We start from the raw sequence: 19,557 nt of genomic DNA, 5'->3' as shown, positions 1-19,557 counted from the left end.
GATTTCTAATTTTTTTTGTTTTTATGTTTTTGTTATTTAGATTTAATGTTGAAAATATGAAATTTTATAAAATTCGGTTTGATTAATTTAAAATCGAATTGAACCTATATTTATCGATTTGGTTCGGTTCGATTTTCTCATATTAATCGGTTTGGTTCGGTTTTTAAAATTTTTTATTTTCAGTTTTCAGTTTTTTCGGTTCGGTTCGGAATCGAACCGATCGTTTGCACACCCCTACTCCTCGGGATAGGCGCCTCATCCTATGCCAACACCTCGTCAGGCACATTCGGTTCTGGTGCAGTGACAGCTCTTCTGCTTCTACGCATTTTCCTGAAATTCAATAGCATTAGCCCATAAAAATTCAAAACGGCATATTACACAGCTCTATTGACTCATATTTACACACAATTATACAAAGCAGAAATTAGAAGCAAATATGACAATGCAAGGATGAATATGGACCATATTCTCCGCATGTGACTCCTATTAGACTCTTCCCAATACTTTAGACATATACTTCCTATGAATCTGGAGCCTAAGCTCTGATACCACATTTGTCAAGACCCAACCTATGGGCCGGATCGACACTAGGACCTGGGCTAGCCTAAAGCTCCCGAGGCCTGTAGTAAGCCTAACTATTCCTCAACCTAACTCTAAGGCCCATTTGGGCCCAATTTCAAAAATTCAACCGGACAGAGTCCGGCCATAAAATGGACCATTCAATGGGGAGTTTTTGACTCGCCTGACCTGTAAACACAATATATAATAAATTGAGGAGTGCAGCTCACCCTCCACATAATCAAAATGTCATAACTCAAATGGGAACTCAGTTCCCTCATCCAATCTCATCATGCATACAGTTAATAATTTTACAGGTCCAACATAACTTTTATAATACAGGCCCAAAATAAAAATAAGTGCTTCTAACACATGCGGAGTCTAAAATTTAACTCAATTGCACAAAATACATTAAATACTATTAATGGACCTGCGAAGAAGAAGAGCAGGTTAGCCACAACAAATAATCCTCCTGTAGCTTGGAAAAATAGATGAACAGGAATGGACATTCGACTGAGAGAGTAAAATACCAATTTTAATCATAATCTCTATAGCTATCTAAAGCAAATACACCCTGTGGAGTGATATGCAACATCCTCATAATTTTCATACAATTAATATCATAACAGCAAAAAAAAAGCAATTTGGAGCACTCACACACTCAACACTGTCAAGCAATACATATATGGGAGCTGATCCCCTATACAGCCCTCTTAATCCGACCTCTGCCAGCGAGTGTCTCTCAAGCCGGACTTTCGTTTAATAAACCAAATGCGGGTTCCCAGCGAGTGTCTCTCAAGCTGTGTCTACCCTGAAGGACAGGGTCCCAGCGAGTGTCTCTCAAGCCGTGTCTCTCAAGCCGTGTCTACCCGTCCTGTCCATATCCAATACCATACCACATGCTCGCCATGCACACACACTGCTCCAAATTACCACAAACAACATCCATGGCACTTCAACAATTATGAATGCAATATAAAACGTGCCTAGTGTTTAACTACATTGATACATATTTATAAGTGATGCATGAGCATGCTTGAACATATAATAATATCGAAATTATAATTAAAATTAATATTTTACTCACATACTTAAATTGAGGTCACTGTGGCAGCTGGGCGGAGGAGGAAGGCTGTCCCAGCTCACCTAACAATTTTATTACAATTATTTAATACATTTGACTCAATACAAACTAAGAAAGGACCAAAGATGTCCTAAGTCGTGCTGAAAATCCGGCAGAGTCTTCCCTATACCGAGGACCTACCCAACCTGTAAAAGGGCTCAAAATGCACTTCTATATCCACAAATCACACATCCACAACTCAATCACATCACATAGCCTCTCCTGGGCTCATCCAAACAGTTAACAATCACAATGTGAAAAATTATAGTTTAGTCCTTATAATTAACCATTTTTGCAAAAACTACTCCAATGAACTCTAAAAATTCTAAAACTTTGCCCCGCGGTCCTTAGCATTATTATTAAGCTAATACAAAAGGAATTATAATTTTCTAAACTACCACGAATATTTTATAGATTTTTAATCGAATTCAAGCACTAGATAATTAAGAAAAAGCAAGGTTCGGCTTTACCTATGTTGATTCCGACCCTGGGAACGCGCTTGGAACGTCTGACAACGATGGGCTAGCCAAAATCTCGACCCAATTTTGAGACTTTTTCGGTAGCCTATTTGCCTGGCTCGAAATTTACAGAACCGGGCAACCGTTGAATTTATTCTAATTGAAGGTACTTACACGAAGCCCACAACACGGGGATTAGTATATAATTTTTACGAAATTTTTTAAGCTCATTTAGTGCTCGGAAAAACACTACAAAGTTTTACCGGACCCACCGAAAAATAGTGTCGAAAAATTTTGAAATTGATATTGCCGCGAAGCTCTCGACGAGTGGAGCACTCCGGTACTCTAGGTTTTCTCGTGGGGTTCACGGTTTGCGAGAAATTTAGCCCAAAAGTCGAAATGGATTAAAACTTCCCGAATAAAAATTAGGCAAACCGCTCGATGGATTATGGTGTTCTTGGTGTCTATGGAAAGCTCTCGAGGTATAGATGGATTTTGACACAAGACCTAGTCCGATCGATAGCCGGATCGGCTGGATTTTGGCCGGGAAGGAGAAGCGGCAAGCGCGTTTTGGGTGGATTTCGCGCGACTTTTCCGGCGGCCTGGAGGCTTGCCGGCAGCAGGGGAGGTGCGCCGTAGTGTGGGGGAGGACTGGATGGCGACTGGTCGGCGAGAGGCGAAGGGAGGAGAGAGAAAATGAAGAGAGAAGGGGAGAGGGTCGCGCGACGCGGGAAGAGAATTCGATCGGTCCGACCCGATCCGGTTCGATTCGACTGGTTCGATTCAAAATATCTGAAATTGAATTTTTACTCTGCCTTGGAATAGAAAACGAGGCCCAAAAATTCTGAAAAAATTCTAGAAAATTCAGAAAAATTCATAGAGTCTAAATATATTTTTAGTTTTGTCACGTGGTCTTTAAATTAATTTTTAAAAATCATCAAAGTTTTATATTTTCTTAAAATCGAACCTGATTTCTAAAATTCGAAAAATTTCAAATAATTTTTCAAAATTTAAATAAAACAAAATATAAATAATTATCCATAATATAATAAATTTAAAATTTAGGGGTGTTACAGTTAGATAACGATTACTCCGTATTAATGTCTTACAAAATACCTCCTATGCCTTAAAATATTGTCAGCCTAGCAATCATTAAAGGGTATATATGTTGGCTTAGTGACATCTTTCTTGCTTATCAACTTTTGATGAACAATAAATGTCAATTATCGGTGGTATTGATGGTTAGGTGGTTCATTGTGGTTTAGAAGCAGATAGACCCAGGAAAATAGAAATAAAAATATTAAATTGGTAGGAAAAAGGGTGTTAATGTTGATTGGTCCATTTATAAACAATTCTCCATAAAATGATTAAATTTCATTTGTTGTCTCTCAATTTAAAAGATTGTTTTAGTAATGTCTTTGAATTTCAATTTGTATCACAAAAATACTGTAACTTCAATTTAATACTACTCAAATTCCTTCATGTCATTTTCCAATGAGAGCTCTAGCCAGATGCTAATGTGGAAATGTCTAAGTGGAATAAAAAGAATAAAAAAGTTGCTCTCTTCACCACGTGGCATTTTAATAATAAAAATATATATTTTTTCTCTCCTCACCTCTCTCGTCTCTCCCTCTTGCTATTCCTGTAAGCAACACCCAAAACCCAAATTCATTCCATATGATGTACCAATATCAACAACAAAACAAAACCACATATAAATCAAACCCAGATGCACACAGAAATGAAAATCAAAATTCAAAAGAAAAAAAATTAAACCTAGATGCAATATAAGTCATCTCTTCATTACAATATGCAACAACATCAATTAATATCAAATATAACAAAATTAATCAATTCACACCAACAAAATTAATCCATCTCACAGAACAAACCTAAATTAACAAAATTAATTCAATCACATGAAAACTAGTTAACAGCCTTTCAACCATATAACAACCCAAGGGAAAAAGATGGGATGAAATTTCAACCGATGAAAAATCGAAGGTGCTTCATGTGTTCTGAGTTAGATGAAGAATTAGAGAATGATATGAGAAAGCGGAGGGAGGCTAAATTTCAACCCAATTAACAAAATTAATTGAAATATAAACCAAATAACAATTGACAAAATTTCAACACAGATGCACACAAAATTTCAACCACTGAAGAGTTAAAAGGGAGGCTACTAATGAGTGAGACTAAGAGGAAGAGAATGAGAGGAAGGTTCCACGTGTTCTGAGGAGTGAGAGGAAGGCAAAGGGAGGATGATTGTTGACTAGCGTCCAATGAGAAGAAGAACAAGTGTGAGGCTTTGAGAAATAAAGGCAGATTTTGTGAATGTGAGGATCGAGAACCAAAGGAAAGCATGATTTGTGAGATTGTGAGGCTTCAACCTTAAAAAACCAGAGGTGTGAGGATTTGAAATGCTTCAAGATATTAACCAAAATGAAAGCAGTGAAAAAGCGTGAAAGAATGCAAAACAAAGATGAAGAATGATTGAGGGTAGGAGGAAGGAGTGAAAAGGCAAATTATAGGCAGAGTAGAAATGACACGGGGGAAGCTAGAAAGGGAAGAAATGAATTTGTGAGGCCAGAGAAGAGTGTGGCTAGAGGCAAAGGGGTTGTCGTCTGTCGGGGATGAGATTGTAGGAGGTTTGAGGTGGCATGGAGTCATGGATGAGATGAGATTGGAAAGAAAAGAAAAGGGATTAGGCAATTATGAAAGAAAAATGAAGGATAGCCTTAGAGAGAGAAGACAAGGGGCAGGAGAGAGAAAAAAATATTTTTTTACTGTTAAAATGTCACATGACAAAGAAAGATTTTTTTTTTTTTATTCTACTTAGGCATGTCAACGTCAGCATCTGACCAGAACTCTCATCAGAAAATGACATGAGAGACTTTGGGTAGTGTTAAATTGAAGTTAGAATATTTTTGTGATACAAATTGAATTTCAAGGACATTATTGAGACAATCCTCAAAGTTGTGGGAGCCTCTATAAGATAATTATATCGCATATTGAAATTTAAGATTTTACAAAAGTTTAATTCAATTAATTTTTTTAATTCTTATTATCGGAATAAAAAATTTAGTTTTTTTTAATTTAAAAAAATCATTTTCAAAAGAATAAAAATAAACATGATTTTATAAAATTTTAATTAAATTATTCCAAACGAATGCTAAATAAATGTATAAACGGAAACTCTTATCATTTCCATGACAAGAAGCAATTCTTCCATGCAATTTTTTTATCCTTTTACTCTTATTAAGAACTTCATAGTAACGACCCATCAAATCACATCGAGTGCAGATAGGAAAGAATTACATCACATGTAAAAAGAAAATTAAAAATCACAATAGAAAAAAATTGAAAAATTACCACAAAATGCTCAACTTCTTAGAAAGTATATTTCCCATTAAGTATACTTGCGGGGAATTTATTTTATGGGAAGTATGATATAAATGTATTTAGTATACAAATTAACTTTCCAAAATATAATAATGCCCATAAAATAATTTAAAGTGTAATAAATTAAAGGATAAATTGATAAATTTATTACACTTAATTAGGAAAGTGCAACTTACCAAAATTCACTTAGGTAAGTTACTTCCCTTGCACAAAGGAAGTAGAATGCTATACTTCCTGAAAAGTTGGTTTGATAATGCAAAAGACTCTTCTCTGCAGTTCTCAAGAAGTTTTACTTCCTTAGTTTACTTACCCCAACTAAACAAATCCTAACAGGAAGAGGAGGTTGTAGCTAGCTTAGCTTTTAGGTCTTTTCTTAATATCTTTCCAGAGGGAGACTTGGGAATTGCATGAACAAAGTACACTCTGTGCAGTTTCTTATAGAACACCACCTGTTTGACATTAGCAGTTTACTTTTAGAAGCATAACATTTATACAAAGAAAAAGAAAATGGTAAGATAAGTATTCTTACCTGTTTTGCTATGTATTCTTTTACGGCCTCCTCAGTAAGCTCGAAACCATTTGATGGAACCACAAATGCAACGGGAACTTCTCCAGCAACTTCATCTTTTTGCCTGATAACAATAATGATATGCACACATCAATTAGTCAATTTGTCACTGCCTTTGGGCTTTGGCATATCATTTGCTGCCTTGAATATAATATTATGATTTATTGGTATTTTCTACTGAAACTTACGGGACAACAGCAGCATCTGCAATTGATGGGTGGTTTATAAGGAGGGCCTCAAGCTCTGCTGGTGGCACCTGAACACAGGGTAAAAACAAAAAATTTGCTGACACTGTTCTAGTTGTCTTTCGTTGACCTATTTATTGCCCAAATAGTGTGCGGAAGCTAATCCAATGCAATTATAATGCTAATTTAACTTTGCCTACGCGTGCTTAGCAAAACATAACCAACCTCAAACTTAGATAAAGGAGAAATGTTGAAATAGGTTGACAGCTAAAATTCAGTTATCTCTCATGATATAGAAGTCAAGCCCAACTAGTTTGGAATTAAAGCTTAGGTGTTGTTGTTTAATGGTCGATTGTCTATCTAGTAGTGCAAGAGAAATAATGTTCAAATCCTAGTGTCACAATGTAATTCTTGCATTAGTAAAGGTAAGGGGGAACATATGACGTACCTGGAAGCCTTTGAATTTGATGATTTCCTTGACTCTATCGACAATGAAAACCTCCTCATCATCATCTACATAACCAATGTCCCCAGTGTGAAGCCAACCTTCAACATCTATAGTGTTTGCTGTGGCCTCCGGATCATTCAAATATCCTGTAAATTATTTTTACAACTTGAAATAATAATTAGCCAATATTACAAGTAAATGATGCGAAATGCCAAAATTTTAGGGCAGGCACCTTTCATAATTTGCTGTCCACGGATGCAAATTTCACCAGGCTGGTTGTAGCCAAGGGAACAACCGGTTTCAGGGTCGATGACCTTGAGCTCTGCATTTCTAACCACAGTGCCACATGAACCCGACTTGGTTGGGAATGGCTGCTTTGCAAATCCTAAGCACATTGACAGCACTGGCCCTGCCTCTGTCATTCCATACCCCTGCAGCTTATAAAGTAATAATTAAATTTCTCTGCTATTTATGGAGTTAATATAGTATCATATGACATGGAATTGAATTTTTATTGCTATATTTTTTTTCCACACTTTAATTCTGAAGTTAAGATTATTATTAGCCGCAAAATTGGTTAAGTAATCTTTCATAGCAATTGGTGAGGTTGTCATGGCCACGTTACCCTTTTCCGTTGAGGCAATGAGGGCAGCTCTCTGTTCATTAATATTAGCCATACTCATCTTTCTACTTCCTACCACTACCACACATGTTCTTTTCTTCTCTTCACTGCTCTTTTCATGCATTTATTTCTTCTCTTCCCTTTTAATTTATTATAGATTGCATTGATGTTTCTATTTGTTTCACCTTATTTATGTTCTCATTTTATATTTATTATTATTTTTAATTTAAAATTAATCGTGTGTGTATTCCTTAAAACTTTTAAATATAAATATATAATATAAACAATTTTAATTATTTTAAATATTTAAAGAGCCACACATAAACATAATTTTATCAATTTAATTTACAAATTAATAAATATATAATGAATTCTATGCAAAATAATTATTATAGGCTAGCTATAATCAGTAGCAGTATGAACTAGTCCTTCGGATAAAAATGTATGTGTATAAATTATTTAAAATTAAAGACTTTATTAAAATTTTAATTTTATCGGCTTTTAACAAAAAATAATTATTATAATTTTTATCTATTATCAATTATTTTTGTAATCAATGAAATGACGTTACCTCTTCATGCGTACGCCTTCAATCAAAGGCCAAAATGGTAAAACCCAAAGTGCAAAAACGACGCGTTCAGAAAAAAGACAAATTTTTCAGTTTTTATTTACTAAGGACTATTTAGCATTCTTATTGAAATTATTATTAAGGAAATTATTTTTTTAAATAAATTAATTAAAATATATTAAAAATAATTTAAAATTAAATTTAATAAATTTTAATTATAAAAATATTAAAATAATAAAATAATTTTTTTAATTACTTTTTTAATAACACCTAAATTAATACTTTTATTAGAAACATAATTTCGCCTCCAAACGCAATTTCAAGCGGCAGCAAATATTCCGTGTTACTTACCTGTCCCAGTATCGCCTGTGGCACCCTACTACGTAAAGCATCCTCTAGGTCCTTCCCCAGAGGCGCGGCCCCAGACAGCACCACTCTGATGGAGCTCAGGTCAAACCCCGCAACCATCGGATTCTTTGCCAACGCCAGCACTAGCGGTGGCACCACCGCTGCTACTGACACCTTGTGCCTCTGAATTAGCTCTAGCAATGCTCCTATCTCAAATTTTTGCATTAACAAAACCGCTGCTCCTGCTCTCAGCGAGCAGAGCAATACACTGTTCAGTGAATATATGTGAAACAGAGGCAATACGCACAAGACAACGTCTTCTTCTTTCAAGTATAAGTTTGGGTTCTCTCCATCTACTTGCTGGGCCACACTCGTTATCAAGCTCTTGTGAGTTAATATCACTCCTTTAGGGAGCCCTGTAGTCCCTGAAGAGAAGGGCAATGCAACAGGATCGTCAGGGTGGATGGTAACATCTGGGATTTCGCTCTCGCTGGCCGACGAAAGCACCGAGAAATGAAGACAATTTTCCGGTGGGTCATCGATGGTGATTACAGTAAAATCTTGGCCGAGTTTTGGGTGGTTCTCTTGGGAATCTCTTAGCTTGTCAACGTATTGAGATTGTGTAATGATCAGCTTGGCACGAGAAGAAGTAAACTGTTTGAATATTTCATTTGGAGTATAAAAGGGGTTGGCAGTAGTGGTGACTGCTCCAAGCATGGAAGCACCCATGAAAGAGAAGACGAATTCAGGGCAATTTTGGAGGAGAATCATGATGACATCCCCTTTCTTGATTCCCAAATTGGATAACCCAGCAGCAGTCTTCTGAGCTATGAGGTGGGTTTCAGCAAAAGAATAGATTTTGCCAGTGGAGCCTGAAATAAGACATGGTCTATCAGCGAAACTGAGGAGGTTCTCAAAGCAGTATGCATGGAGAGAGAGATGGCTAGAGATGGGAATGTCAGGTAATTTTGATCTGAAAATATGAGTATCAGAATTCTGAGGAGGAGAGATTTCTGGCTTGGCAGGTTCAAGCTCAAGCGAGGCTATAGATATCATGATTCTTGAAGGGAAAGATTTTGGGTCTTGTTAATTTCTCGGTTTGAAGCAGTTTGTAATAGAGAGTAATATCAACAAAACAGAATGAAGGACCAAGGAGAGCTAGTAAGAGCTACTAAAGGCCAATATGTTGCAAGATGATTATGTCTTAAATTATAGGGGAGAGACAGAGGAGGAGGAAGGGACAGAGCAGTAATAAATACAAGGGAGGGGAAGAGAGAGGGTTGGTTGAAATAGTTGGTGAGATAGAAGTAGGTGTAAATTTGATAGATGTTAGAAGGGAAGGGAGAAGGGAAGGGGAATGGTGGGGGAGGAAGGTATGGAGGTGAGGCATATGCCTATCTCACGTTCAATAAACCAAACCCACTTGCTTACTCTCCCATCTAAGCTTTTCCCTCTACCTACCTCCCTCCTCATTTTTTGGATTCTCCCCTTTCGAGCCTACAAAAATCTTTTTATGGTATTTTATTTTTTTCTTTCGTTTCTTTTAATTGATTACCCATATATATATATATATATATATATATATATATATATATATATATATACATAAACTTAGTTTAAAAATTTCTGAGAATTTTTCTTTGAAATAAATTATTTATGGAAAAAAATTTAAATGAATTTTTACACGATCATTATATATGATTTTTATTTTTTTTAAATAACTTTTTAAATTAAAAAAATTAAATTTTTTATTTTAAATATAAATATTATTAAAAATATTAATTAAATTAAATTCTTATAAAATTAAAATTAGATGCCGGATAGATCATTCGGCATACATCCTCCTCCACTGTAAAAAGGAGATTAACTCTCCTTATTTTATGAAGGATTCGCTATCATGTGAGCGTGAGAGAGCACTAGATGCCGCAGAATTTTACATACAGAGAGGCCTTTAGTATGGACCCTCTGCAGTCTGCAAATGCTGCAACAACTACAATCAACCTTGCATGAAATTTCACTAGTTAAGAATGGTTTTCCAAGAATTTATTCATTAAATCATTGGTTTAGCCATGGCTACTACTAGTTAATAGCCCTTATTAGTAGCTGATATTTCTTGACTGATGACAGATAATTATTTAATACAACTTTGTTAGCAATTGATATGGACATATTAAATAACTATTAATAATATATATTTTTTTTAAAAATGATTATCATATTTTATATTATTTTCACTCTTATACATTTTATGTAGTTTAAATTATAATAAAAAATATATTGATTTATTATATCATCAATAAATATATTTTTCATTTGTAAATACAAATATCATAATTATTATAAATAATATTTATATTTTTTTATAATTATTTGGTATTTGAAGTAGTCTATAAATAATTAGTGACTAAAAAATAATTTGGGATGAAGATGATTTTATTATTAATAAATTTTAACAGATTAATTTAGTCAAAATAGAAGCATAAGGTCTCCGTTTGAAGCAACACGACTAGATTTGTAAATGAATTTTTATATTTGAAATGATATAATTTAACTCAACTCAACTAAGTTTTTATCCCAAAAATTTAGGGTCAGCTATATGGATTCACTTTTTTCACTCTAAACGATTTTGGGTTAAATCCTCAGAAATGTGTAATGCTTCTAGGTCATGTTATACTACTTTCCTCCAAGTCAATTTAGGTCTACCCCTTTTTTTCTTTCTATCCTCTAACCTAATGTGCTCTACTTGTCTAACTGGAGCCTCCATATGTCTACGCTTCACATGACCAAACCACCTCAATCTCCCTTCTCTCAACTTATCCTCAATTGGCACCACTCCTACCTTTTCTCTAATACTCTCATTACGGACTTTATCTAGTCTAGTATGACCACTCATCTACCTTAAAATTTTCATATCTGCAACTCTTATCTTAGACGCATATGACCTCTTCAGTGCCCAACACTTACTACCATATTATATAGTCGGTCGTATGGCTGTACTGTAAAATTTTCCTTTTAACTTATTGGGAATCCTGCGATCACATAAAACTCCTGTGGCACGTCTCCACTTCAACCATCCGACTTCAATCCTATGACTAACATCCTCCTCACATCCCCCATCCACTTTGTAACATCCCTATTTGCATAGCCTGGTATATTTCACTGCTCCGGTGACCGGTGTCAGTTCGGACAATGAAGAGAATTAGAACCACATCTAAAACACCTAGATAAGCCCTGAACGCAAATAATTAGTAATTGCCAAATAGTTAAGTATTAATAAGAAAAACAGAACACAAGAAGTTAAATGAGCCGAGAGTCACAGCGATGAGTGACCTTCCCGGGAAGTGACTGCGAGGTCAGTCTAAACTCAAATTTAGAACTGGAAAATGTGATGCCGCGGTCCTTAGAACTATTGCGAATACAGTGGAAAAGAGAAAATTATGAAAAAGAGTTGTTAAGCAGGTCAAATAATTAGGTCAAGGATTTGGAAGAAATATCGAATAACTTGCAAACCGGATTAAACCAGCGTGGGCCAATTTGGTCAATTCACCCCTAGAGCTGACTCCTGTCCTAATTGTCCAATAAAATCGGAGAAAAGAAAATTTCGGAATCAAGAATTAAATTAAAGAACTAGTGAAAAAATAAATGCAAAAGAAAAAGAAAAAAAGAAAAAGTTTAGTTACATCATGCTTACATCATTGGATGACATCATGAATGATGTCAAATATAATTTTAATTTTTCTACCTAAATTGACCAAGTCAAAAGCAATTTTAAAGACTTAAAAATACACTAAAAAGAAAAAAAAAATCAGATCTCCTTCTCCAAGTGTTTCGGCCACCCTCCTCTCTCTCACTAGCCCCCATGAAAACTCCATGAAAGCTTGAAAACAAGCTTTCTTCCAACCACTTAACTCTACTTTGACCCCAAACTAAACTATAAAAACTTGTTAGTTCAACTTGAGAAAGCTTTAGAGGAAGGAAAGAAAAGAAAAAAAAGGAAGAAATTGAAGAGTTGAACTTCAAAGTTAAGGTTAGTGGTTTAAATTGAAAATTTATTGTTTAATACTTATATTTTTAGTGTAAGTAATTTAGAAATAACTTAAAATTAAAAGAAAATAATTGTTGAGGGACCAAACAAGAATTTCAGCCAGCCTTAGTTAGGATTTGAAATGAATGAATTTGAGGTGTTTGAATGGTTGTTTAGGTTGAGTTGTGTATGTGAAGTATGGGTTTATGTTTTGAATGCATTGGATTTGAACTCTATGTAATTAGGGTTTTGAGCATTTTGAAAATTTGGAGAAAAAGTTGAGAATTGATCAATTGATGTAGTTGACCTTATTTGAGTTGAGAAATGGTCAATTGTGACCATTTGTGGTGTGTGTGAATTGTTAGAACTAAGTTTCAATTCGGATTGGTTAGAGTCATTATGCAGACAGCTTGACCTAGGTCCCTTTCAGGAACCAAAACTGAAAATTTACTAACCCAATTGGTGTGAGACTAATTGGGAATGAAATTAGACACAAAATGGATCATTTTTCATTTAGGAATCATGCGCAGAAAGTGACCATAACTTAGTGAACAATTAGGCCAAATCTGAATTTGGGTACACTGCCCTGTACAAAAATGACCAAATAAATAGTAGTTACGTAAATGACCATAACTTGGTCTAGGAAGGCCCAAATGACCTTAATTTATACCGATAGAAAGCTGAGACATAGCCCTACAACTTTCATGAAGAAAACAAACCCAAATTTTGATCATAACTGTCCAAAAACTCACTTGCAGTCAACACACAAAAAATTGCCAATACCTAGAAAATGGTCAGAATTCTGGGTAACACCAAATCCGGCCAGCTATGTTCAAATGGTCATAACTTAGGCTACAAAACTCTAAATGGAGTGATTCAAAGAGGAAAATAAAGTTAAGACAATAAGGAACAACTTCTATGAAGAAAACTTAGCCAAATTTCAACAACTTGACCAATGGAATAGTGCAAAACAGGGCACCAAATCTGAAATTTGGAAATTTCACCTAAGAGACTTAAAATTTGAGGAAACAACCGAAACCAACAAATTAGGTAATTAAAATGTGGTGTGTGGGTGAAATTGAAATCTCTATACCTATTAAGCATGAGAAAGTCAACAATTTAACTTGAATAGTATCGTGAATAGTAACCCCGAAGTGCAAATTTTAAAGAATGTCAAGTTAAGCATATCAAAGCTAGATATAAATATATTTGAATTTATTTTTGGACTTATGATAAATTATGATACTGAAATACTGTAAAATTGTGTGTTTCAGTCGAAAAAAATACCGGGAAAGAACACGAGACATCAAGTCAAGGCCAAGAGGCGACTCGCATAAGGTTTGTGCACAACATAAAATGCTCTTTAAATTTCTTTTTGCAAAGTACATGAAATGAATTGTGATTATTTATATTGCAAAATGGTGATTGAAATGCACACTATGCTTTTGATCTAAATTATTGGAAATTTAATGATATGTGTTTTAATTGTCAGTAAATATTTGGTAAATTGGTAAGATAGTTTTGAACCCACAGTGTTATGACCATATATTTGAATGCCTCACTAGCATGATTAGTGGGAGGAATTAGTTTGAATTTTGATTCCCTCTTTGGCATAAGTGTTGAGGTGTGTGCCAGTAGAGGAAGAAATTAAATGGATACCCATAATTTGAGCTAACTAGCCTTGTGATTTCTCATAAGCCTCCGGCTATTGAGATGAATATTTTCTGAATGGCATGATATAACTGTGTATTTTTATAAAATTCGTTTTGAGATTTCCTAAATGAGATTGTTTGGACTAAAAATTTATAAATCATATTTTATATTTGTTTTTCATGTTCAGTACCATATTTGAATAAATGTGATTTGAATTATGTATAAAATATTATTTTTAGTATGTTGTGCACCACTGAGTCATAGTACTCAGCGATGGCTGTTATTGCTGTCACAGATAGAGAGACTAGAGAAGCAACAGAGTGAGCTGCTGAGGATCTTAGAGCTACATCCCTGAGATTTTGTCGGATATAATTTTATACCCTGATTGTAATGTTTATATTTGTGTATGTAATTGTATGTACATGTATAAACGGGTCATGAGCAGTTGTATAGAGTTTGTAATAATATTATTTTGGATTTTCTAATGTAAATTTTAGTTGATGAATGTAAATTGATTTTTCTTTAATGAAATATGAATGAAGTTATTTAGTATTATTTTGAAGACAATTGAATTGAGAATTGTTTTGGATTATGGAGATGGGAGAAATAATGTTGATTTGAGTTGTAGTAGTGGGTGATTTAATGAAATGAATTATTAGAAGTGTTTTTTTACAGGTGTTTGAAGAATTATTTTTCCCAAATATAGATGGCACTCTACCGAAATTTTTTCAAAATTTGCGTAAAAATAAAAATAAACAAAAATTTTAACTAGTCTTTAAATTTCAAGAAAATGTTTTTAACACCTGCTATAAAAGCTCACTACTTTCAAAAATTAAGAAAATTGTTTTAAAATCTTTTGTAGTGTATTTAATGGGTTATCGGTAGACGGAATCGGTAATTCATTTGGTATACTACGGGATCATATTATGCTTTATAGAGGGGTAAGGTGTGACACACTTGAAGGACTGAGCTGAGATATTTAAAGTGATTACTTTGGGACAGTACCACTCTATCCAAACTAACTCCTTCCCTATTACCAGTTTGGCCTTCACTGAACTTGCAATGCATGTGTTCTGTCTTCGTTCTACTTAACTTAAAGCCCTTTGACTCTAGAGTACTTCTCCAAAGCTCTAACTTTCTATTGACTCCTTCTCGTGTCTCATCTATCAGAACAATATTATCCGCAGACATCATGCACCAAGAAATACTCTCTTGTATATGTTTCATCAATTCATCTAAAACTAATATAAAAAGGTAAGGGCTTATAGCTGATCCTTGGTGTAATCCAATTGAGATCGGAAAATCTCTTGTGTCCCCTCCCACTGTGTGCACAATAGTAGTTGCTCCTTCATACATATCTTTCAACACTTGTGTGTACCTAATAAATTCCCTCTTTTGTTCTAACACACTCCATAAGACATCTCTTGGAACACTATCATAAGCCTTCTCCAAATCAATAAAAACCATGTGTAGATCTTTCTTCACATCTCTATATTTCTACATCAAGCTTCTAATGAGAAAGATCGCTTCTATAGTTGAATGATCGGGCATGAAGCCAAATTGATTGAGAGAGATAGAAGTATCATGACGTAGTCGATGCTCCACAACTCTCTCCCACAACTTCATAGTATGGTTATTGAGTTTAATTCTTCTATAGTTCGAGCAAATCTGTATGTCTCTCTTATTTTTAAAAATAGGTACTAAAATACTCCTCCTCCATTCTTCAGGCATTTTCTTTGAGTTTAGAATCTTATTAAATAATTTAGTTAACCATGCCACTCCCATATCTCCCAAACACTTCCACACCTTAATTGGTATTCCATCAGGTCCATAGGCTTTACCCACTTTCATTTTCTTAAGTGCTTCCTTTACTTCTAAAGATCTAATCCTTCTAGTATAATTCACATTCTTTTCTATTGTTCTATAATCTATATTCACGCTATTACCATTTTGACTATTATTAAAGAGATCATTAAAATAATTTCTCCATCTTTCTTTAATGTCCTCATCTTTCACCAACACTTTTCTTTCTTTATCCTTAATGCACCTAACCTGATTAAGATCTTGACATTTCCTTTCTCTCCTTCTTGCTAATCTATAAATATCTTTCTCTCCTTCTTTGGTTCCAAGTTTCTCATATAACTTTTCAAAGGCCTGTACTCTTGCTTGACTTACTGCTTTGTTTGCCTATTTCTTTGCTCTCTTGTACAGTTCATATGCCTCATTATTCTCATATTTAGGTAATTTCTTATACCATTCTCTTTTTCTCTTCACTGCCTTTTGTACATCCTCATTCCACCACCATCTCTCTTTTGAGAGTAGTCCATGTCCTTTAGCCTCTCTAAGTACTTTTCTAGCTACTTCTCTAATCTTTGACGCCATCTGTATCCACATATTATTGGCCTCCATATTTAGCTTCCATGCTTCGGACTCGAGAAGCTTATTTTTGAACTTCATTTGCTTTATTCCTTTGAACTCCCACCACTTTGTTCAAGCTACACTATTTCTTCTGACCTTAATTGAATTGTTCCTAAACTTGACATCCAAGACCACTAACTGATGTTGACTTGTTAAAGTCTCTCTTGGAATGACCTTGCAATCATTGCATAGAGCTCTATTTGTCTTCCTGGTTAAGAGGAAGTCTATTTGGCTTCTATGTTGCCCACTTTTGAAAGTCACTAAATGTGACTCTCTTTTTATAAAGTATGTATTTGCTAGTATTAGGTCGTATGTCATAGCAAAATCCAGGATATTTTTTCCCTCCTCATTGCTCCTGCCAAAACCAAAACCTCCATGAATATTCTCATAACCTTGCCTATCACTACCAACATATCCATTCAAATCTCCACCAATGAAAACATTCTCTTCATTCGGTATGCTTTGCATTAAATCATCCATATCTTCCCAAAACCTTTGTTTACTCTCACTATCTAGTCCTATTTGTGGGGCATAAGCACTAACTACATTTATTATTTCTCCTTCTAGTACTAGCTTTATTAGTATAATTCTATCTCCTACTCTTTTCACAGCTATTACAGCGTCTTTTAATGTTCTGTCTATGATTATGCCCACTCCGTTCTTATATCTCTCCTTTTCGGTAAACCACAGTTTGTACCCTGAATGACCCACTTCTTTGCTTTTCTCTCCTACCTATTTAGTCTCCTGAATGCAAGTAATATTCACCATTCTCCTTTCCAAGGTATCCACAAGCTCCATTAATTTTCCTGTAAGTGATACGACATTCCAAGCACCAACCCTGATCCTCCTCCTATCTTGTTCCTTCCTAATTGGTCTCCTTCTATGATATCATCTACTGTTTTCTATGTCTATCTTATGTTCTGTTTCACTATCTGTTTTACTATCTATCCTATGGACTAACTTCTTTATACATACCCATCCATGATGTGGGAACCCTTGCTCACTTAACACCACACCCAGGCATCGGTATGGCGCGTCGCTTTCGGTGAACGCCCTACACCCTTGCATATTTCTCATTACACCCGAGCTCCGATGTAGCGTGTCATAAGTAGAGGACGCCCTAACGTTTATATCATTTGAATGCATATCATAAGGTGTGACGAAATTTTTACGCTATTTGTCACCTACCGCAACCCTCCTCCTTTATCCGGGTTTGGGACCGGCTAAGCGCAAATTACTTAGGCAGAGTTAAATGATATAATTTAAAATGTAAAATTTAATTAAATATTATATAATTTATATTTAAAATATATCTAACATCTAATTAAGTTATTAAAATACCCTTTCACAAAATTGATTTTTCTAGAAAGAATATATTTCCTTAAAAAAATTGAGAAGAGATAAATATTTAAAAAAAAAAATGAAAAACGGAGATCAAGTAATGCATATTAATTAAGAAAAAAGTAAAGAGAAGAATATTAAAAAGAAATATATTTCTAAAAAATGAAAATAGAAAAGAAAGATAAAAAGTTTTTTTTACATATTTCAAAAAAGAAAAAAGAACAAAAAGGGAAAATCATGAGAGTTGTACAATGAGGAGGGACAGTGAGACAGAGAGAGGCAATTAGTAATGCAATAATAATAATAATAATAATAATAATAGAAAAGCACATTTTAATATAACGTACTTTGATGCTTTTAACATTGAGAATATATACTTTATTTTATTATAATTAAGGATAAAAGTTTTATTACCGTTGGTATTGACGTTTATATGTTATGTCATACATAATACTATATATATTAACATACCATGTCAGATATTGCTTGACTTCCCCATGTCTCGTTAATACCATTTAACGTCTCTAATAAATTATCTTTAAAATGCTAACGACACTAAAATTGTTATCCTGAAATAAAGAAAAATAAAATATATATCCCCGATGTTAAAAAGTATAAAAATATAAATTTATTATAATGTACTTTCTCTAATAATAATAATAATTTCATATCACATGTGGCCTTTAATGATAGGTGATCAATAGAGCAATACATTTGAATAGAGAGAGTAAATTTGAGCTATGAAAATACATTTTTAAGACATTTTCATGCTCATAACTTCACATTAACTCTATATCTATCACTTAAAGCCAGTAAATTGCATCATAATTAACTTTCTTATCTCTTATACTATGAAATATTTAATCCTTAAAAAAATTAAATAAATTACAAACTTGGAACAGCTAGCCTTTTATCTGTTTTGGAGATCACTAACTAATCCTCTTCCATTCATTAATTACAATTGTAGAATAATCAGGACCTCCTTTTTGTTGATTAATCATGATTTAGATAGGTTGATTAAGAGGATATTTAAATGTCAAAGCCATTTTAAGTGCTTTGAATTTTCAACTTGTCTATTTATAATTAGAGCTGCTTCCCAATAAAAAAAACTTGTTCTAAACCTTTCAAGCCCAATGTCAAATCACTTTTAGTTGTTTAATAATATACTAAAAAAAAATATATTTTGGAGGTGTTTTACTTAATTACTTATTTTTAACTTAAAAAGTATTTTTTTTTAATTTATAAGTTAATTTAAAAAAAAAGTAGTTAATTGTTTAATTAAACTACTTAAAATTAATTTTTAAATAACTTTAATTTTTTTATTAAAAGGTGTTTAAAAGGAATTTATTTTTGCCAAAATGACAAAAAATAATATATAATTGAGTGACAGAAGATTATTAAAATGATGATAGTCTTAATATTTTTAAAAATTATTAGAATACTATAATCTTTTACTTGATCACAGAATAATTTTAAAATAAGTAAATAATTCATAAAAGATACCTTACTTATAATTTCTGATTTATTTTTAATAATTTTTATACTAATTAACTTTTTACTTATAAGTAGTTTTAATTGAGTTATAAACCAAATCATACACCATCTTATTGATATAGTTATTATTAGGGCTTATTTTAATTGTGAGCTACATTTTTAACATCACCTTAATTTTCATTACAACATTAATGCTACATCTACATCTAACACTTCAAGCAAGTTAATTGCATCATAATTAATTTTCTTATCTCTTACTATGAACTATTTAATCCTTTAAAAAATAAAAATAAATGACAAACTTGGAGCAGCTAGCTAGCCTTTTATCTGTTTTGGTGGCAATCACA

At 33.6% G+C, this 19,557-nt stretch overlaps 1 protein-coding gene across 1 annotated transcript; it reads right to left on the bottom strand.

The window, feature by feature from the left end:
* Nucleotides 1-5,617: 5,617 nt before the first annotated feature.
* LOC110658711 (4-coumarate--CoA ligase 2) lies at nucleotides 5,618-9,685 on the bottom strand. The gene is made up of 6 exons (XM_021816436.2): nucleotides 8,284-9,685; nucleotides 6,975-7,173; nucleotides 6,743-6,888; nucleotides 6,298-6,365; nucleotides 6,071-6,173; nucleotides 5,618-5,990 (listed from the first exon to the last, which is right to left on the bottom strand). Exons 1-6 carry the CDS (start codon nucleotides 9,334-9,336, stop codon nucleotides 5,868-5,870), a joined length of 1,692 nt encoding a protein of 563 aa, XP_021672128.2. The 5' UTR covers nucleotides 9,337-9,685; the 3' UTR covers nucleotides 5,618-5,867.
* Nucleotides 9,686-19,557: the final 9,872 nt, after the last annotated feature.

Source organism: Hevea brasiliensis, chromosome 3, assembly GCF_030052815.1.
Source record: "Hevea brasiliensis isolate MT/VB/25A 57/8 chromosome 3, ASM3005281v1, whole genome shotgun sequence".
Lineage (NCBI taxonomy): Eukaryota > Viridiplantae > Streptophyta > Magnoliopsida > Malpighiales > Euphorbiaceae > Hevea > Hevea brasiliensis.
Note: the sequence above shows the minus strand (reverse complement) of the source record. Positions and strands in the feature narration are given on the sequence as shown.